The sequence below is a fragment of the Nycticebus coucang genome, chromosome 2, assembly GCF_027406575.1.
Source record: "Nycticebus coucang isolate mNycCou1 chromosome 2, mNycCou1.pri, whole genome shotgun sequence".
Taxonomy (NCBI): domain Eukaryota; kingdom Metazoa; phylum Chordata; class Mammalia; order Primates; family Lorisidae; genus Nycticebus; species Nycticebus coucang.
Window position 1 is genome coordinate 169,674,452 of NC_069781.1, and position 22,354 is coordinate 169,696,805.

General features: G+C 41.0%; 1 protein-coding gene across 2 annotated transcripts in view; it reads left to right on the forward strand.

Annotated features, from left to right (window-relative positions):
* Positions 1–7,687, forward strand: part of ZFHX3 (zinc finger homeobox 3) — a 255,481-nt gene extending 247,794 nt beyond the window's left edge. For both annotated transcript variants that reach the window (XM_053605852.1, XM_053605844.1), the window contains exon 10: positions 1,693–7,687. In XM_053605852.1, the coding sequence (XP_053461827.1) occupies positions 1,693–3,392 (1,700 nt within the window). In that variant the 3' untranslated portion in view covers positions 3,393–7,687. The remainder of the gene's footprint in view (positions 1–1,692) is intronic.
* The last annotated feature ends 14,667 nt before the right edge of the window (positions 7,688–22,354 follow it).

Here is a 22,354-nt window from a genome sequence, read left to right on the forward strand (position 1 = left end):
GCTTGTTGCCGAGCAGCAGACCAAAAGAGCCATGTCCCAAGTTTATAATTCATAATGTAGTGTGTCTCTGCCCTGCATGTGCCAATTTAACCAATAAACCTTTACAGAATTGTTCTGAGTCAGACACATCTTCTCTGGTTTCTTATGGCCGTTGAGGAAACTGGATGATGTAATGCTGAAGGACGCTTCCTCCTTGGCTCTCCGGTGTAAATGGAGTGACATCTTGAAGTGGTCTTGTTATTTTCATCTGAAATATGAGGGCTTGGATAGTGAGAGCTATACCAATGTAGTTGGAAATCAACAAAGTCTTCACCCAAGTCTGGGCTTCAGAGTGTTTTTGTCTCATGATGATGGGTCATATTATGGAACCCTATCCCAGCTTTCTGGCAGAAGGTGGTCCAGGTGAAATATTGAAGAGCTGTGAGAGTTTTTGATTTTACATTTTGATGTCCTCTGAAGTGAAGATTCTTGGATGTGGTGAATGTAGAGGTGTTCTGAGAGCTGTTGCCTGTGAGTTCTTCCTGACTCCTGCCTTTTCTTAGCATTTCATCATCCAGAACACTGTCAACCCCCCCTCCCATGCTGTGCTTCCCTACTATCAAGCTAGTCTTAATACACCTGAAGCTTGGTGTTTTAATAGCAGCAACACCCTCTTCCATTTCCCTGGCAGGAGATTCAAACTGGGAGCTATCCATATGGGTGGGGGAGGATAGTAAGTTCTGGTGTTGGTGAAGGCTTTGCAGGGAGTGGTCGGTTAGGGTTATATATGATCAAGGATGAGGCTGTACCCCATGTGGGCTTGGTCACACAGAGACCTTTACTGCCCCTGAGCATTGGTGCTTGGGGTAGGTCATGATGTCTTGGGACTTGACAGTGTCAGCACCTTGGACTGTTCCATTTCTGATACTGCTTTTCTCCCCTGTCTCTCTGGCTGGGTTCTCAGGTATCTCCAGCCCCACTGCCCTTTTAGTATATTATTCAAATAGGGGCACAAAGAGAAGGTGGTCGTTTCTTCAGCCTCCTCTTCCTAGGTGGTTACACTACTCAACAGACATGAAGCAGGTCGGCTGGGCCAAGGCACTGGAGCAATTTTCCCAGAATGGATTGATTTTATTTCTTCCCAGGCCCTTCCCTCCTCCACACTCTCCCGTTCTTCTTCTCTGCCCTCCTGAAGCGTCTGCTCTGCTGCAACAGCAGAGCTCGGAGAAGAGGAGCGGTGGAGAGCTGCTTCGTGTGTTCACGTGGCCTCACCATGTTTCTGGCTCTTGCTTTCTTCTGTTGCCTCTCTCCTCCAGACAACTTCTGGGGATGGAGGGGTCATAGTTGTACTATTTCCGTGAAGCTTTGATGGGTCCCAGCTAAAAACAGCTAATTTGGGGGCCACCAAACTAACTGCCGTAGGTGGAGTGAATGGTAGCCGGGAATAATCCGCCAGCGTGAACTAGTGTGTGTGGCACTCTGGGCAGGAAGGTTGGAAGTTGTTGGGCTGAAAGGGGACGTGGGGGAGCTGACCCAGGACAGGGTCCTGAGCCTGGCCGGAGACATCTGGTGAAAAGACTGGTTTTGAGAGGATCCTTCAAGTTTAAACCTTGGTATCTCAGACTCTGTGGGTGACACTGGTACAATGTCTTGAGCTTCAGCCTCACCGTCCCTAACTGACCCATGATGTCTTTCTATCTCCATTCCTTTCAGCTTTAACGTCTCCCAAGCCGAATTTGATGGGTCTGCCCAGCACAACAGTTCCTTCCCCTGGCCTCCCCACATCTGGATTACCAAATAAACCATCCTCAGCATCGCTGAGCTCCCCGACCCCAGCACAAGCCACCATGGAGATGGCCCCTCAGCAACCCCCCCAGCCCCAGCAGCAGCAGCAGCAGCCGCCGCCACAGGTGCAACAGCCTCCCCCACCGCCAGCAGCCCAGCTGCCACCCACGCCACAGCTCCTGCCGCAGCAGCCGCGCAAGGACAAAGACAGTGAGAAGGTGAAGGAGAAGGAAAAGGCGCACAAAGGGAAAGGGGAACCCCTGCCTGTCCCCAAGAAGGAGAAGGGAGAGGCCCCCACAGCGGCGGCAGCCACCATCTCAGCGCCACTGCCTGCCATGGAGTACGCGGTGGACCCAGCTCAGCTGCAGGCCCTGCAGGCAGCCTTGACCTCGGACCCCACGGCGTTGCTCACAAGCCAGTTCCTTCCTTACTTCGTACCGGGCTTTTCTCCTTATTATGCCCCCCAGATCCCTGGCGCCCTGCAGAGTGGGTACCTGCAGCCCATGTATGGCATGGAAGGTCTGTTCCCCTACAGCCCTGCGCTGTCGCAGGCCCTGATGGGGCTGTCCCCGGGCTCCCTACTGCAGCAGTACCAGCAATACCAGCAGAGTCTGCAGGAGGCGATCCAGCAGCAGCAGCAGCAGCAGCAGCAGCAGCAGCAGCAGCAGCGGCAGCTCCAGCAGCAGCAGCAGCCACCGCAGAAAGTGCAGCAGCAGCAGCCCAAAGCAAGCCAAACCCCAGTCCCCCAGGGGGCTGCTTCCCCAGACAAAGACCCTGCCAAAGAATCCCCCAAACCAGAAGAGCAGAAAAACGCCCCCCGAGAGGTGTCCCCCCTCCTGCCGAAACCCCCCGAAGAGCCAGAAGCAGAAAGCAAAAGTGCGGACTCCCTCTACGACCCCTTCATTGTTCCAAAGGTGCAGTACAAGTTGGTCTGCCGCAAGTGCCAGGCGGGCTTCGGTGACGAGGAGGCGGCCAGGAGCCACCTGAAGTCCCTCTGCTTCTTCGGCCAGTCTGTGGTGAACCTGCAAGAGATGGTGCTTCACGTCCCCAGCGGCGGCGGCGGCGGCGGCGGCGGCGGCTCGTACCACTGCCTGGCGTGCGAGAGCGCGCTCTGTGGGGAGGAAGCTCTGAGTCAACATCTCGAGTCGGCCTTGCACAAACACAGAACAATCACGAGAGCAGCAAGAAACGCCAAAGAGCACCCTAGTTTATTACCTCACTCTGCCTGCTTCCCCGATCCTAGCACCGCATCTACCTCGCAGTCTGCCGCTCACTCAAACGACAGCCCCCCTCCCCCGTCGGCCGCCGCCCCCTCCTCGTCCTCCTCGTCCTCCGCTTCCCCCCACGCCGCCTCCAGGAAGTCTTGGCCGCAAGTGGTCTCCCGGGCTTCGGCCGCGAAGTCCCCTTCTTTTCCTCCTCTCTCCTCATCTTCAACGGTTACCTCAAGTTCATGCAGCACCTCAGGGGTTCAGCCCTCGATGCCAACAGACGACTATTCGGAGGAGTCTGACACGGATCTCAGCCAAAAGTCCGACGGACCGGCGAGCCCGGCGGAGGGTCCCAAAGACCCCAGCTGCCCCAAGGACAGTGGTCTGACCAGTGTAGGAACGGACACCTTCAGATTGTAAGCTTTGAAGATGAACAATACAAACGAATTTAAATACAAAAATTAATAACAAACCAATTTCAAAACTAGACTAACTGCAATTCCAAAGCTTCTAACCAAAAAAAAAAAAAAAAAAAAAAGAAAGAAAAAAAAAGGAAAAAAAAGAAAAAGCGTGGGTTGTTTTCCCATATACCTATCTATGCCGGTAATTTTACATTCTTGTCTTTTCTTTTTTCTTTTAATATAAAAAAAAACAAACAAAAAACCTGTACCCCTGTTATATTGTGTCCTTTTGAAGGTACTTTTGGTCTGGGAAACAGAAGTCCGCAGGGCCTCCTAACGTCTTTGGAGCTTAAACCCTTGTATATTTGCCCCTTTTCAATAAATGCCCCACGTTGATAGCACAGAAAAGCCCGGCATGCACTGTATGGGAAAGCAGTCCACCTTGTTACCGTTTTAAATTTCTTGCTATCTTAGCATTCAGATACCAATGGCTTGCTAAAAGAAAAAAAGAAATGTAATGTCTTTTTATTCTCAGGTCAATCGCTCACACTTTGTTCTGTTTTCAGAATCATTGTTTTATATATATTATTTTTTGTTTCTTTGATTTTTTTTTTTTTGTTCCAGAAAAGATTTTTTGTTTTGTTTTGTTAATTTAAAAAAAAAAAAAAAAACGGGCAGAAAGTATTCGAGAAAAACAATGTGAACTGCTTTAGCTTTCTGGGGATTTTTAAGGATAGCTTTTCTGCTGAAGCCAATTTCAAGGGGAAAAGTTAAGCACTCCCACTTTCAGAAAAAAAAAAAAAATAACCCACACACACACAGAGTGTTGAGGACTTGTAGCTTAAAAAAAAATAATAAGTTTTAAAAACTGACTTTCTGTATTTATGATAGATATGACCATTTTTGGTGTTGAGTAGATTGTTGCATTGGAAATGAACTGAAGCGGTATGGTAGATTTAAAAGGAAAAAAAAAACTTTTGTGTACATTTAGCTTTTTGTATGGTCCAGCTGACAGCTCCTCATTTGATGTCGTCTTGTTCATTCCTAGCAGATAGATTGCAATCTGTTGATTCGCCTAAGCTTTTCTCCTCTTTGTCCCTTAATTCCACTTTCTCTTTCCTCCTCCCACCTCCCATCCTGTAATCTCCCACTTAAGGTAGTTGCCTTCATTTCTTAGAGGGTAGCTGCAGAATTATTTTATAAAACTAAAGAAAGAATTTCAAGGGATTTAGGGGTCATTAGGATCCTCACAGATTATTTTTGGTTGGGGAGTTGAAACTTTTTAAAGGCATATAATTCTAGTAACCTATGTCGTCTAGCCTTGTGCATTTATTTTTTATTTATCTTTCTTTTGGCTTTTCTTTAACCCCTTCTTTTCCTCCTTGTTTGGTGATGCCTCAACTATTCTTTTCCTATATACCGAAGTGTTGGTTTCAGTTTGTGTAATTGGCCGTGTACTTTTCTTTCCTAAAACAGTTTTTGGTTAGGTGTTTGGCTTTTGTGTTTGTGTTTTTTCTTTCCTCTCTCAGAAAAAGAAATTTCATGCTTTAAATAAAATCCAAAGACACACCCTTTCACTGCTGATGCAGAAAAAAGGGAAAGGGTTCTTGTTACTTGAGAATTTGTTTCTGATTTAAACAAACAAGACTTAGTTTAATAAAAGAAAAGAGTAAAACAAGAGATTCCCAGGTTGTTATATGCTTCTTCTGCAAGCAGAGAGGCAGCTGTTAATGATGATTCCATATACCAAAAGACACATTTTTTACTTCAAAGTTTTGTCCTTGCGTTAGGCAGTCTGAGCGGCGAGTGATCCAGAGCGCAGCCAACAAAGCAGATAGCAATGTACAGAAAGCAAAAAAGAACTGTATGTGAGGCGCTTGTGTTTATGTTAATATCCGTATCCCTGTAACACACAACACAATACACACCCTTTCCTATCTTAAAAAAAAAAAAAAAAAGGTCTGAACTTTGAAAGGAAAACTTTGTGCTGCTAAAACATAGATTTTGGAGACAAATAGATGCTTTGCTGTTTCACTTTCATAGTCAAACATCAACAGAAACAATCTCCCTTTGCCCTGAAAGTGTGAAATCCTTCCCCCTTTCATTTTCCTCTTTATGTTTCAAAAGGGAACTTTGAAGACTGTGAATGCAGGTTCCATTGGTCACCTTTCGGGCTTCTTTCCCCAGTGCTGAAGCCACTCATCGACTTTGCAAAAGACTGGAGCATTCCAAGATCTGAAAATGGATTTCTTTTTTCTTTTTTTCTTTTTTAGCCGGGACTATTTTATTTTTATGAATTTGTTTTTAGTTTAATGAAAAAGAGTAGATCCTGAAATGTTGTACATATTTCTAACTAGGCTGATGCACAGTGCAAATTCCTTTTTTAATTGTTTTTTTTTTTTTTAAGTAGAAATACTAAAGAATACCATCTAACTATTCATACCAGTATCCAGTTGTAGCATAAGGTGTCAAAAGCAACTACACAAAACATTTACTGTTTTAACATGCTATTTCCTTTTAATGAGAATTCTTGTATTTCTCCCTGTGTTTGAGATGAACATTTTTAAATTTTAAAGTTGTACAGTTTTTGTTTTCCATTATTTTATCTTGTTTGTAACTCTATGAAATATATATATATTTTTTGCCATTTAACTGTTGTATGTTACTCTGTGTCTGTATCATATAGAAAAAAAATCGTTTTGTTTTTAGTTCTCTATGTGATATCAATTAACAATTTAACACTAGCTTTACCTGTCAAATTCTGGTAGGTCTTCTCTGAAAACTTTGTTTTTAAAAATGATATTGCTTGGTAATAGTGCAATTTCTATCCCCCCCAACTGAGTTCTTGTCTTCATAATTTTGCCAACCCCTTCTCATGGTTTTGGGGTGCTATTGGGGTTTTTTTTTTTTTTTTTTTGAGCTACTATGCCATCCTCCCTCTATGAAGAAGAGTGACTGTGTTTTGTTATGCCATGCCTTGACCTGTGGGTGTGTTTGGCAACAATAAGGGGGTTGAGTAGATTGGCTAAGCATGTTCCACCCACCAGTGTTCCTCAGAGGGGTTATGTGATTGTTTCAACCTGGAGTGGGTTGCACACTTAATACTTTTCTCTACAACTATACCGCCCACAAATATGTTCATTCTAAATCTAAAAAACAGTTCTCAGCACAAACCCAGAAGTAGCAAAGCAGTAAGTGATGATGAAAATTAGAGGTCAAACATGAACTAGGTAGAGGTTTGTGGGCTGACATCCACCATGGCTATGACCAGGACTGTGTACAAAGCATGAATTCACTACAACGCTCAACTGTTTAGCTTGATCTCACTCGGGGAATTTACTCCTGTCAGCTGCGTAGTGGGTAGCTGAGTAGGATATATCTCAACTCACTTTTTAAATTAGTTCTTCACCTCCATTGACACTTCATTTTTTACTTCTTTGGTTTTTCCAAATACTCCATAATGTGGGTTGATGCTGGACACCAGTCTGTCCCTGCACCATACTGACCCACAGAATGGGGATTATTTCATCCATCCTTCCAAAAAGAAACTTAAAAAGGAAAAAAAAAATGAAAAGTTTAATACATCTAGGAAGTTTTTTTTTTTTTTTTAATTAAAAGCTATTTAAAGAGATGAATGTGGCCAAAGTTTTACACAATTGAAAATAAAGTAAAACAGATGGCATGTGTTTAAACCTGAGTTTATCAGGCATGGCAGGAAGTTGCAGGAGAGAGAGGCAGTGACCCAAGCCAGTGCACTTGATGTTCATGGACATATATTTTTTTTAAATAATAAATTAAGACATTTTAAATAGAAGCATAAATTGAGTTGGTTGTTGGCGCTGAGATACTGCCCACTGTGAAACAAAGCTTTGACTAGTTTTTTTGGTTTGTTTACTTTCTTGGGGGGGGAGGGGGGCAAGTTTGGGTAGGAAAGAAAGCATAAATGAACGTGACCCTGAGGTGAAGAGGTATATGAACAGCCTTTGCAATGTACAAAAAGAAAAAAAAAAACAAAAAACAAACAAAAAAAAAATAGAGCAAGTGAAACCAAAAATGATGTTCTTGGTGTTTTTCTATAATGTAGTCTTGTTAGCTTTTTTGTTACTGTAACAATGCTGATCTCGAACTGTACCAAAATACATGGAGACTAACAGAACCACATGGAACTTTCAAACTGAAAAACAAAATTTGTCACAAAAACTTTGTTGTCATAGTTAAGTTGATTGTAGATGGTAATTGAATATACTCCTTTGAAAATATTTCATCAAGTATGTTTCCTGCTCATTGTGATACATTAAAAAAATATGAGCAAAAGTTCTTGTCTCCGTTAGAGATTTTGTGTACATGCATACGTGCATGCCTGAGAGAAAGGTTGATGGATGGCGAAGTATAAATGTGAACAGTTACCTTGAGGTTGGCTGTGCAGGGAGTACCTATTCCAGGGTTCACAAGGATATACACAGGCTCTTTGGTGTTACTAAATACCCTTGTATTTCTCAGTGCTTATTTCCTGGAGGGGACAAGCCTGCCATATTGAAGAATACTTGGTCCCAGAGCGCCTTAATAGCAACTGGATTTTTAATTCAAATGTTTGTATGAAAATTTTAGGCACTGGGCAAAACTACAAGCAAAGAAGTTCTACTGATGGCCAGGAGAGAGAGAGGTTCAATTTTTCTGAAATGGGAATTGGATCTAGTGTTTACGGCAGAAGGATATAAATGGTAAGTTGAAGGAAATGGATGACAACATTTCCTTTTCTCAATGTGTGTTAGAGCAGAATTTGCAAGAGGTCTGTACAACAGCAGTAGCAATAGTGATTTCTACATTCGAGAGACTATAGTCCTTATCAAACACTCTCCCTATGGCAGAAATAGCTAAAATTTATTAATAAGGAGTACATCCAAGATCAGGCCCAGAGGCCTTCCATTCCTCTCTCATTTATAGCCACAGCTAATTTACAAAACTAGCAGCTGGGCTTGGATAGCATTGCAGGCTATGTCCTTGCAAGGTCTGCCCTGGGTCAACAGGGATCTTTTCTTCCTCAGGAGTTCAGCTACGTAATCCTCTTCTATTGGCTCAAACAGCCACTGTCAGCCAAGTCTTTTTCTTAGTTACTCCAGCAGGAATTCAGGAAGCAGCGGTGACCCTATTAATTCACAATTTCAAAGAATTCTACAACTGGCTCAGGCGTTACTGATGCTCACAGAGGAAAGCTGGTTCCCTGGCCAGTGCTTGAACCTCTGTAGCAAACAAGTAGTGTCACTGTCCCTAATGAAATCCAGATCTTTCCCTAGGCATTGTACCTTTCTTTTGGGTATTCCTGCAGAAGCAGATGGCTTCTGTCTCCCTGTGTGTTTTTGGCACACAGTTAACGTTGCTGATCTGTTGTCCCAGCCCATGAAAAGGTACAGTATGATGAAAACTGTTCTGACCCACAGCCTTTCTAAGCTATAATTATTTTAGATGTGGCAGGATCACTTTGAAGCATTTTAAATGGAACTAGTTTTGCAGCGAGGTTTTGCTGCTTCAGCTCTTTGGAGAGAGGTAACTACAATTCAAATTTTTCTACAGATAAATTTTTAACAAGAAAATAAGACAAAACATTCGTGATGTTTGAGCCGTTTGTATCAGAGAATCTTGAAGCACCTAAATTACATGGAGAGAGAGGACTGGGTAAGAGACCTAGAGCTCTTTCTGTTACTGGAAAGGCTTTTCTTTTTTCCCTTGAAGGAAAAGAAGCCTTCCAATCTGGCTTCAATATCATGCTCGTGTGGATGAATTAATAGTTTCCCCCCTGGAAAATGAAATGGCAATATCTTAAAATGGTTGATGTGTGTTAGGTAGCTGTTTCTAATTTTGCTTTAAAGAAATGTCTGTAGTGCTAGCCCCTGTTACAGACTAATGACCTTCCACATCTCACTTTTAACAAGTTTAGACTTAGAAGAGCACAAGCAGTTTAAGAGTCAAGTTGAAAGAGGAGAAGTTTGCACCTGCCGCATGGCTCTGCAGCCTTAATTACAGCAGGACACATGTGCCCGCTCAGCCTCGGTACCTGACTGCTGGGAATGGGCAGCCGAGGCTCTGGCACAACTTGCAAACAAATCAAAGGACCATTAACATCGAGTTTTCCCTTATTCTTTACTTCCTGATAAAAGTGTGTATTTTCTTTACCTTCCTTCTTTCTTTTTTTAAAACAAGAGACATGTTTTTAAGATAGCCTAGCCTAGTTAGCTTGAGTTTCTCCATCTGCCTTCTTGAATTTTTAAATTCCAGGCAATGTAAATAAATTTGGTTTTGATCCTTTATTTGTGACTACTTCATGCCTTACTCTCTTGGGATGAGATGGACAAAAAGGCTATTTAATTCAACTTTTGAATCCTTTATTAACATGGGAATGAAAACTCTCAGATGAACTGTTCTGCCTTTGGGCCCAGATCCCTCAGCCTGAGACATGAGTATGGAGAGGCAGCTAAGGTGGACGCGCTGGAGAAGCCTCAGTGGCTATAAGGTGGACACGCTGGAGAAGCCTCAGTGGCTATAAGGTGGACGCGCTGGAGAAGCCTCAGTGGCTATAAGGTGGACGCGCTGGAGAAGCCTCAGTGGCTATAAGGTGGACATGCTGGAGAAGCCTCAGTGGCTATAAGGTGGACGCGCTGGAGAAGCCTCAGTGGCTATAAGGTGGACGCGCTGGAGAAGCCTCAGTGGCTATAAGGTGGACGCGCTGGAGAAGCCTCAGTGGCTATAAGGTGGACATGCTGGAGAAGCCTCAGTGGCTGTCTACTGTTGGTGATGCTCCAAGTTGCTCGCCCTTCCTTACCTTCCTGCTATCAGTACACTCCCTACCCCAGGCTCCCTTATGCAGTGAGGCTGGTTTTTCACCTCTCTGTAATACCTTACATTTGCATGACACTTGCAAAAATACTTGGTAAAACTACATTCTTCTTGCTTGTTCCCCAAATGATCTGTATAATGCAGGCAAAGTGGGTGAGTTTTATCCCAGCGTTCAAGGACAGTGAGGTAACGAGTGGGGGGGCGGGAGGCACTGATGTCCAGTGTTCCTGCCCATCAACACTATTTCCTGAGACACTAGACAAGAGTGGTTGAGTGTAGGCTCTACAGTCAGACTGATAACAATTCAAATTCTGGCTCCACCACCGAGCTACTTGTTCCCACTATAAAATGGGGATAATGATACCTACTTTATAGGTATGCAGGTTAAATAAAGTAATATGTGTAAAATGCTTAGAATACTTCCTGATCTACACTAAGTGCCAGATATTTGTTGCTGCTATTGTTGTCCGTACATAATCTCTACTTCTCTCTGTAAGCCCCTTGAGGCTACAGCTTTCTAACTCTTGCTTTATTTCCAAGAGGGTTTGGAAACCAGAGCAATATAATTAAGCCCCATCAAGGCTCTGCCCTACCTGTATTTCTGATGCTTTCTGTCTGTACAGGTCTCAGGGTGCAGAGATCCTTTCAGTGGTTTCTGCTTACGAATTGGTACGTGAGTACAGAACAGGAGTTTGCATTTCAGTGCCCAACCTCAAGTGATGAATCTTGTCACGAGGAAGAACGGATTGTAGTTGGCTTTTAAGAGACTATAGACATTTGTGCTTCACCATGCTTTTAAAGGTGAGCAGCTTAAATGTAAGGGGGTTAGAGAATAGAGGAAATAGAGTAAGCTGTAATAGTTTGCCCACTGCCTGTTTTGAGGTGGGTGAGGTGTGTAAATTGAGAGGTGGGAGCTGGGACTATGAGAGTGAGTGAATTGAAGGCGAAACAAAATTAAAAGGGGGATACACACAAAAGAATGCAACAAGAGGTCTAACAAGCCGTTATTCAAGTAAACTGCAGAATAAACAGTCGGAAGAAACAAAGAACAGTGAACAACTACATTAGCACGGGAAAAAGAGTAGAATGTTTCTATGACGGCCTCTGCAGAGAACTCAGTGATACAGGCTTAAAGAGGCTCCAACCCTATCAGTGAACTTTGTCACTTTTTTTTTTTTTTCCAGAAACAATAATGGCCTTAGAAATAAAGTTGCTGCTGTTAGTATCAGATGGCTAGCAAAAGCTACAGAGAATGACTGGTGGGTGATTTTTCCTTTTTTTTTGAGGATAGCAACCCATAAATGTAGCTTTGTCAGACTGCCTATAGATAGAATGTCATTGTTTGACTTCTGTGTTACGTGGAACCAAGTTTGACATTGTTTAAATAGTTATTGAAGTGTGATTTGTATACAACTGAATTTTTTTTTTCTTTCAATACTTTAAAGGTAGTGTTCCCCTGGTACCTCATTTGCATTATTTCTAACAAATCTGTTATTTATGTATATTTTTCTCTAGTTTTTAAGGTTTGTCTTTTTACCACTAATTTTATTTAATATCACATCCCAATTGTGTTATGATGAGCCTTGGTATAGTTTTATTCATGTTTCTTGTGCTTGTAGTTTGTTGAGTTCTGAGGGAATTTCTGAGTTTGTGGGGAATTACTTTTCATCAAAATTGGAAAATTTACTGCCCCTTCCTCTCCTCTTTTGCCCCTTACCTATAACTGGAGCCAGAGGGGTATTTGACTACTTGAAGTTAACCCACAGCTTAGTGATGGTCTGGGGTTTTCATTGGTTTTGTTAGGTTCATTTTTTTTTTTTTTTTAACTATTTTCTCTGTATGTTCTGTTTTGAAGTTTTCATTGCTGTCTCTTCAAGTCCACTAATACCTTCTTCTAATCTGCCATTAATCCCCTCCAGTGTGTGTTTTTATATCAGACATGAAAGTTTTCATCTCTAGAAGTTTACTCTGGGTCTTTCTGAATATCTTCCCATATCTCTACTTTGTTTTTTGTATGCTTGTTTGCTTTAAGACGGGGTCTCACTCTGTTGCCTAGGCTAGAGTACAATGGCATTGTGGTAGCTCATTGCAACTTCCAACTCCTGGGTTCAAGTGATCCTCCTGCCTCAGCCTCCTCAAGTAGCTGGGACTACAGGCATGAGCCATCACACTTGGCTAATTTTTTCTATTTTTAGTAGCAGTGGGGTCTCCCTCTTGCTCAGGCTGGTCTCAAACTGCTCAGCTCAGGTGAAACTCCTGCCTCAGCCTCCTAGAGTACTAGGATTAGAGGCGTGAGCCACCGAGTCTCTACTTAACATCTGAATATAAGAAAAGCAGTTATACTAATTGTCATACTGTTATCCTCTGTTATAGAGCCACCAGTCTCTACTTAACATCTGAATATAAGAAAAGCAGTTATACTAATTGTCATACTGTTATCCTCTGCTAATTCTAACATCTGTGTAAGCTCTGAGCCAGTTGATTGATTATGCTCACCTGGTTGTGTCTTCCTGCCTCTTTACATGCTGGTAATCTCTGATTGGGTATCAGACATTAGGAATTTTACCTTTTTCAGTGCTGAATATTTTTGAATGCCTCCAGCCCCTAGAAAGTCAATGCACTGTGGAGCCACCTGTTGCCCACAGAGCCAACTGATATTTTTGTATTCCTATAAATTTCCTTAAGATTTGTTGTGGAATGCATTTAATTGTTTGATCCCTTCAGGTCTTGTTTTTGAGGATTTGGGGGGTAGGGTGGAACAGGACCTGAGCACATCACAGTCTAGGGGTAATTTTCCCCCACTACTGAAGAATGAGGCTTCTGAGAGCTCTACTGGAACATCCCAGGAGTGTTCCCTTTCTGCATGAACATCAGGTACGCTTATTTCCTTTTATCCTTTTAGCTGGTCCTTTCTTTCTTCCATTCTTTCCTTTTTTTTTTTTTTGAGACTTTTGAGTCTTACTCTGTTGCCCTAGGTTGAGTGCTGTGGTGTCATTATAGCTCACAACAACCTCAAACTCAAACTCTTAGGCTCCAGTGAACCTCTTGCCTCAGCCTCCCAAGTAGCTGGGACTACAGGCATGCACCAACACGCCTGGCTAGTTTTTCTATTATTTAGTAGAGATGGGTCTTGCTCAGCCTGGTTTTGAGCTTCTGAGCTCAAGCAATCTACCTGTCTTGGGCTCCCAGAGGGCTACGATTACAGGCATGAGCCACAGGACCCAGCCCTTTTGGGCTGCTGCTTTCTCAGGCCTAAACCACTTTCCTTGGAGCATGTGCTGATCAGCACTTTTCTGAAAACCATGAGGGACTCTGGGAAGCTCTCTAGAATTCTCTCTCCCCTCTTATACTCTGTCCTAAAATTCTAGCTAGTTTGGTTTTTCTAGACTCAGTTTTATCTTTTCAACTCGGGGAGAAACTCTCTCAGGGCAGTAAGGTGGCATAATCATAGGCTCACCTTGTCTGCTTTTCAGGGATCACTAGCCTTCACTGTGTGACATCTAATGCCTTGAAAACCATTTTTTTCCCATATATTTTGCCTTAATTTTTAGTTGATTCATCTGGGAGGATACATCTGGTATCTATCATTCCATTTCAGCTAGAAGCTGAAGTTAAATTTATTTTTTGGATATATGTAGTAAGAATCTTGCATACCTTTCTAAAGTGCTGCCAAGACTCAGGAAATTTCCCAAAGGGTTTGAATTAACACAGTAGCCTAACTTCCCAGCAGATCTCTCTGGACATGATATGGGAGTGACTGACGACTTCTTAAGATTGAGGGTTGCAACTAATTCATCTTTTGCCTACAGTGATCAGAGGAAGAAGACAAATAGGCAAATGCAGAAATTCATCTAGTCACCTTTTTGTCTTCCCATAATGCCACATATCGTAGGAAAACCAATTCCTAGGGCTTGAAGTAATAAGCTGGCCCCTGGGAGCAGAGGTGTGATTGACCCTACAGCACCATTTCCTCTCTTCCCCCTTCACTACAAGGGTTATCACTATTCAAAACTTATTCAAGCCTTTCTTTAATAAGCCATTTCATTTCCATGTCTTTATTTACACAGAATTTCACAAGCTAACTGTGGCTCAAGGAAATCCATTGATTTGAAAGGTGGCTTTCAATTCATCTCACTCTAAGATGAATTTGTTGTACTGAGTAATACAAGAGAATGAAAATAGTCAGGTGCCAGAAGACGCTAGTCATTTTTTGCTAAACTTCAGTCACGTGTTCTATTTGTATGTTTGTTTATTTTGGCAAAGCTTAGATTCTACCTAAATTGGGCATATAATGCATCCATGACAGGTGAAATTCTGGAAGTGTTAACTCATTACCTACTTTCAGAATTTAGTCCTACTTTCAGAACTTAGTGTTTGTTCCACTAAAACAGTGGTTCTCAACCTTCCTAATGCCACGGCCCTTTAATACAGTTCCTGTGGGTCACAACCCACAGGCTGAGAACCACTGCACTAAAGCCAGCCTCCCTTCCAAACACACCCTGTACTTTCCCCTCTACCTTTGAAGGTTTATCTACCCAGTCCCTTTTCTGAGCCTATATAACAACCTATCAAATATCTTGTTTGGCAGTGATGCATGTTTGGATCTTATCCTTCAATGGCCTGATAACCTAAGTAAATTAATGAATGAATGAGATAAAGGGTATTTACCCTGTGGGGGAGACGTCTTCAGTGGATAAGTAGATATATATATGGGTAAAACTAGGGTATAACATTTAAAATATTTTTAGTCCTATACCCCCAGTAAAGGGAGAGGGACATTTTACAGCATATAGAGGAATAATAGAGAATAGAGATCAATTTAAAGATTAGATAGATTAAAAACTATACTAAAACTATGCGGTGACTCACGCCTATAATCCTAGCCCTCTGGGAAGCTGAGGCTGTTGGATTGCCTGACCTCAGGAGTTCAAGACCAAGCTCAGCAAGAGCAAGACCCCATCTTTAAAAATAGCCAGGTGTTGTGCACCTGCCGTCCCAGCTACTCAGGAGGCTGAGGCAAGGAGATCGCTTGAGCCCAAGAGTTTGAGGCTGCTGTGAGCTGTGGCTCCATTGCTCTCTACTGAGGGTGACAAAGTGAGAGTCTGTCTCAAAAAATAACTGTACTAAGCAAATATTTCCTTTTTAGGAGAGAAAATAATTGTGACAAAGATCATCTAGGTATTTGGAAGTACCACATAAAACCCTTTGTAGCTGTCCCCAAATTGGAGGGTGGAGGTAAATGGGTATTTGAAAGGAGTTACATGGTTACATTTTTCTAATTAAAATAGAAATGTCTGTAGAATATTTGAAAACTAGGCCTTGCCCCAAACCTAGAAACAATACTCGAACATGGCCCTAGTAAAGAGTTAAATAATTATGAAGTCTGAGGTTTGCCCTCATTTTTTTGCTAGCTGGTGGATCATTAGAGAAAAAGAAAAAGATGTGGAATATGTTTATGATTTTTCTGTGTGTAAAGTCTCATACCAATAAAATTTCCCTATGTCATGTGTTTGGATGCAGTAGTCAAAGGAACACAGCAGCAGACTTCTGGGGCTCCATTTAATAAAGCTACTAGATCTACACAGATACAAGATCTACCCCCCCAAAAGCGATAAATTCCAGAAATTAGAGTAGAAAGGTACAGACTACCAAACTATATGACCTGCAGGATAGCAACTAGGATCTGGAAGTGTCAGATGAGCTTGAGAATAGGGACACCCGTACCAAACAGCAAACGAGTCCTCATGAGAAACAGCAGAGACTAGGAGAGCCTCTATATGCTCAGATTGTGGGGCTAGGAGGTGAGGACCAAGGCAAGAGGGTGTCTCATAAGATCTGAAAGGCCTTGCCAAAACCCCACAATGAGAAGAAGCCACAGGCAAGAGAATTCAAATCGAGCAAGACAGAGTAAATAAAGACCAGAGATAAAACTAAGGGAGGGGAACACACCACCAGTTCTCAGAGGATGAGGTCATATTCTTGAATATTTCATGAAAACACTACAAAATAGAGGGATCAGTTAAAGCCATGAAGCTAAAAAGGTTATCTCAATTCATCCATTTCTCCCAAAAGTTCAGGAAAAACTACATAAAAATGATCAGCAGAAAAAGATTGTGGTCAAATTCCACAGAAGGTTATTATTATAAGCCAGTGGTTCTCAACCTTCCTAAGGCCGTGACCCTTTAAATACAGTTCCTCATGTTGTGGTGACCCCCAACCATAAAATTATTTTCACTGCTACTTCATGACTGTAATTTTGCTACTGTTAGGAATCATAATGTAAATATCTGATATGCAGGAAGTCTTAGGCAACTCCTGTGAAAGGGTCATTCGACCCCCAAAGGGATCACAACCCACAGGTTGAGAACCGCTAAAGCAAAAATGGTGAAGAGCAGAATAACGTTTCCCCAGCTAATGAAAGAAAAGGCATGCCCATAAAATAGATAAAATTTATACAGCCTAATATTGCAAAATGAGCCAAAGGAAAAAAATGTAAAAGGACAGACAGTACAAGAATTAGAAAAACCTACAAAATTATCATTTTTCTTGACTCTATTAGTAGAGGTGGGGTTAGATAATAAAGTAACCTGAATTATAAAAAGTATCAAACCCTTCCAAGAAGAAAGGGGATTCATGACGATCTCACATCACAGCACAGGAGAAAGAAAAATGTTATGAAAGCATATATGAATAAATCAGCTACAAATTTAATAAAATATTAATGGTCAGCAGAAGGCTAGTGCATCAGTTTGTAGTACCTAGGGTAAGATTTGGGAGCAGACAGATGAGTTTGGCATTCCCTTCCTACTCTTTTTCCATGGGCCTCTAGGGAAAGGGGCATTAAGTACCTACTGGTTCCTGGGACCCTTCTCTACTACATCAGCATCAGAGAGAGGGACAGCTAACCCTAATGCTCAAGGACACAGGCAAAAGACACTTTGTGGCTAGGAGCCTGGAGCAGGAAAAAAGTTTTGGGCACAGAAGCCTACACCAATACCCCAAAGATGTCTGCTACTACTGAGGGAGGGGCAGGAAACTAAATATTACCAGACAAAGTAGAGTTCGCTGCCATGGGAGGAGGAACACGAATGCTGAGAACACCCTCAAAACCTGCCCAAGACTGAGGTTGAACCTAGATAACAGAGAACCCACACCTACTCCCACTGTAAGCCTAACACTGAGTGAGAAAAATCCTGATACCTGAGCCGTCACGTGAAATGCATGATAGCAGAAGCTCATGTCTGTAGAAACAGAGCCTCAATGACTTACAAGTTTACTGAATGACTTAATGTTAGCTTTCAACTTCATTGACTCAATCCCATAAGGAGAAAAAGGTATGTCCATCTCTAGGCATAAAATAGTCTCTACATTAAACCCTACTGTTCTATATACAATTTCACAGAAAAAGAAGCAATTTGGCCAGATGCAGTGGTTCACACCTGTAATCCTAGCATTCTGGGAGGTCAAGACGGGTGGATAGCTTGAGCTCAGGAGCTTCTTTTTAGTGTGTGTGTGTGTTGTTATTATTATTATTTGGTTTGGGTTTTTTAGAGACAGAGTCTCACTTTGTCACCCTGGGTGGAGTTCCATGGCAGAAACCTTAAACTCTCGATCTCAAGAGATCCTCTTGTCTCAGACTCCCAAGTAGCTTGGGACTACAGATACCCACCAAAATGCCCAGCTATTTTTTAGAGCTAGGGTCTCACTCTTGCTCAGGCTGGTCTCGAACACCTGAGCTCAGGCAATCCACCAGCCTCACCCTGCCAGACTGCTGGGATTACAGGCATGAGCCACCCTGCCCAGCAAGCCCAGGAATTTTAATACCAGCTTGAGCAAGAGCAAGATTCCATCTCTACTAAAAATAGAAAAACTATTTTCAACACGTATTTTTGGGGGACACAGACATTCAGAAAAGGAAAAAACATAGAAAAAAATTAGCCAAGCATTGTGGGCAGCACCTGTAGACCCAGCTACTCAGGAGGCTGAGGAGGGAGGATAGCTTGAGCCCAAGGTTGCTGTGAGCTACAGTGATGCCACAGCACTCTCCATGGGGTGAAAAAGTAAGACTATCTTAAAAACCAACAACAACAACAAAGAAGCAACCAAACATCATATCACTATATATGAAAGAATATAAACATTTATGAAGTTACCTTAATAACAAAACAAACAAAAAAAAAAACGGATCAAATTTGTAGATGGCAACCATGAATTCCCACGGTGTTAAGGGCTGACCCGTGTCTCCTCCCACCCCACCCCACATTCATGTGTTTAAGTCCTAATCCCCAGTACCTCAGAATGTGACTGTATTTGGAGCTAGGGTATTTAAAGAGACAAAGTTGAATAAGGTTATTGAGGATGGGTCCTGATGGAGTATGACCTATAAGAAGAGACGATACGGACAAGGACATGCAGAGGGAAGACCGTGTGAAGACACCGCGAGACAACAGTCCTCTGCAAGTCAACGAGAGAGGCCCTCAGCAGGGCTGACATCTCGGTCTTGGACTTGTAGCCTCCAGAACTATGAAGAACCAGCCTTCTGTTCATTTCCCCTGAATGTAGCATTTGTTTCTGCAGCCATAGCAAACTAATATAGAAGGTATATAGAAAATAAACACCAATCAACCATAGCACAGAGATGAAATTAAAAAACAAAACAAAACATACAATTAAAACAAAAAGGTAACAACAACTTGTGTTTTAAGATAGTCACACTTTTTCACCCCAGGTAGAATGCTGTGGCATAAGAAACTCTCCAAAAATATATTTCTTTATCAAATAAAGTGCAAGGAGAATGATGGGATTAGGAAAAAAAAATCCTATGAATTAAAAGATACAAAAAACCCTATTTTTTAAAGGTAATATAAATATATTTGGATCCTGATTCAAACTGTACTTTTATTTAAGTTATGACATTTAAGACTATTAGAAATTTGATCATGACTAGGAATTTTATAATATGAAATCATTACTAAGAGAAGGGGTTATGGAAATTAAAGTCCAGGGTCCCCTCCAAAAGAAAATTCTAACAGGAGACAGATTAAGAACACATTAGACTACAACCTTGACATTGGGGTAAATCCATAGGTAGAACAGGCTTCATGTTACCATCTAGGTTCAAATTCACTAGGAAGTCCATGGAATGTCAAGCTTTAAACTTGGTTTTCAGAGCAAACAGTAGCCATCTTAAACTTGACACAGTGAATGTAAAGCTTTAGAAGGTGGCACATTCATCTCTACATATAATTTTCAAATATAGTATCCAGTGCACAAAGATAACCAAAGACAAAGGAAATTAGACTCCATGAATGAGAACAACTATAAAAGCAGAGCCTCAATGACTTAGATAATGAATAAATAAAAAGAATAAAATAAATATGCTGCTATGTCTGAAAAAAAGAGCCTAAGGATGTCTTCATTGGACAATAACAAAAATAATAAAAGTACAATAACTGAAATGAAGGACCTGAGTGATGAATTTAACAGCAGACTGGACATAGCTGAATAATTAGTGAATTATAAAACAGATCAGAAAAATTTACCCAAAATGCAGAGAGTGGAAAAATAGAAAATACAAGTGAAAAGGTAAAAGATATGAAGTATATAGTGAGAAAATAAGACACATATGTATTTAGTCAGTGTCCCAGAAGGAGAAAAGAAAAAAAAAATGGTAAAGAGCCAGTATTTAAAGAGATAACAACTAAGAATTTTCTAAAACTAATGAAAGACCCAAATTCAAACACTTGAAGTCCAATAGAAAGTAAAGGGAAAGAAAGAAATAAATTAAAAGCCAAAAACATTATCATAGTGAAAATGCAGAAAATAAAGGCCAAAGTAGGCACAGAAAGGACTTATTACCTTCAAAGGAGTAGCCCTTAGAACGATAATCAGTTGTTAAAAGAACAACAACAATGGAAGCCAGAAGATAGTGGAATGATATCTTCAATCTTTTTGTTTGTTTTGTTTTGCAGTTTTTGGCCAGGGCTGGGTTTGAACCCACCACCTCTGGTATATGGGGCTGGCGCCCTACTCCTCTAAGCCACAGGCACCACCTGATATCTTTAATCTTCTGAAAGAAAATACCAACATAGACTCCTATACCCAGCAAAATATGATTTGAGAATGAAGGCAAAATAAAGATCTTTTCAAATGAACAAAAATAGTTTGCTACCTGTAGTCTGATGAAGGAAAATGATCCTATAGAAAAGTTCTGATAAAAGACATGTAAATTTTTAAAATGTTGAAACTGTATGTAGGCAAATATAAAAAATTACTGACAGTATAAAACAATAATAATTGTGTAATTTAAGAAACTACATAGAATTAAAATACATAGCACTAGCATTTAGGTTAGGAGAGGGTAAAGAGAGTTAAAATCTTTTAAAGTTCTCATATATTCCAGAAAGCAAGTAGAAGTATTGATTACCATTAGGCTTTTAATATAATAATGATGGTTTTTAATTTCTGAAGTCTTATGCATTTATGCATTTGTATTCACCACTCAAAAAATTACAAGGCAAAGGAAGAATGGAATGTTCCAGTCAGTTCACTAAACGGTTTGTGAAGAAGTCTTTCCATAGAAGAGAAATCAGCATTCAGAAAAAAGATAAACATTTAAGATTTTAATTTTCAAAACTTCATATGCAAAATAGAATATATACAGCAGCCAAACCTCAAACTCTGTTGCCTTTGACAACAATATAACAAAAATTCTTGAGCACTAATATTTTTACTTGCTTTTTGTAAGTCAGATTTATTCAAGTATCTATATACAGTAAAAATCACCTTTTGCAGGTATATATTTCTATGAGTTTTGATGACTACATACATTGTATCATCACAAACAAATCAATATATAAACTAATTTTCAATTTCATTACCACCAGAAAGCTCCCTCCTTTGTTGTTAATCCCCTTCCAGTCCCCATCCAGACAACCACTGATCTGTTCTCTTTCCCTATGGCTTTATCTTTTATAGTATAATATGCATAGAATTATATACTATGTAACCTCTGCATCTTACTTTATTCAGTAATCATTTCTGAAATGCATCCATGTTCTTATATGTATCACTAGTTCCTTTTTATTATAGAATAGTGTGTGGAGTGTTTCTTATTTGTTTTTATTGAGACAGGATGTGCTTGTTTGCCAAGGCTAACATGTAGTGGCATAATCATAGTTCACTACAACCTCAACCTCCTAGGCTCTTCTAGAGACCCTCTGGCTAAGCCTCTCAAGTAGCTAGGACTACAACAGGCACATGTCACCATGCCTAGCTAATTATTATTATTGTTATTTGTAGAAAGAGGTTCTTGCTATGTTACTCAGGCTTGTCTCAAACTCCTGACCTCAAATCTCAAATGATCCTCCCAGATCAGCCTCCCAAAGCACTAGGATTACAGGCATGAGCCACCACACTCACTGAGAATAGAGTTTCATTGTGTGGCTATTCCAGTGATGGGGAACCTTTCCATATTGAAAGGCTGAATTTAGCTGTACTCAAAAAAGGCTGCATTCAAGAGGCTTAAATTAGGTATACTTTAAAACGTACATTATTTTGTAAGAATCTAACATCTATGTACTTAATAATTTCAAAAGTGAAAACTATTTGTTCATTTTAAAGTTAGCTAACCTTTTAATGACTTTGTTTTGTCTGCTTTTTGTTGGAAAGCATTTGAAAATATGGAGGTCCACAGTTTCATTTGATCCTCTAGATAACCTTAAGGATATATCAATTTGGATAAGGTAGGAGAATGTAGATTCATAACAATAAGTAGTTGAAAAGCAAGGAAGCATTTTGGGGGCATGCCAAAGGTGTGGGTATTCCACTGTATTCTTCCATATTTCAATTGGATCTTTCTTACCATCAAACAATGACTTTAAAATGTCATCTACTGAGAGCTCTATCAATACCATCTGCAGTTCTTTAGGTGCCCTGCTGATAGCAACGAGGTGAGGCTGGAATGGTAATGTGAGTGTGATGTCATGATTCTCAAAGTCAGTGAATCTTTCATTCTGTTCTCCAATTAACAGGTCTATAACATCTGCGTATTCTTCCGAAGATTCACGTATATCATCCTGCTCATCAATGACCTTTGATAACTAGGGGAAATGTCCATCTAAAATTTCCTTTTGAAGAAGAATTGTTTTG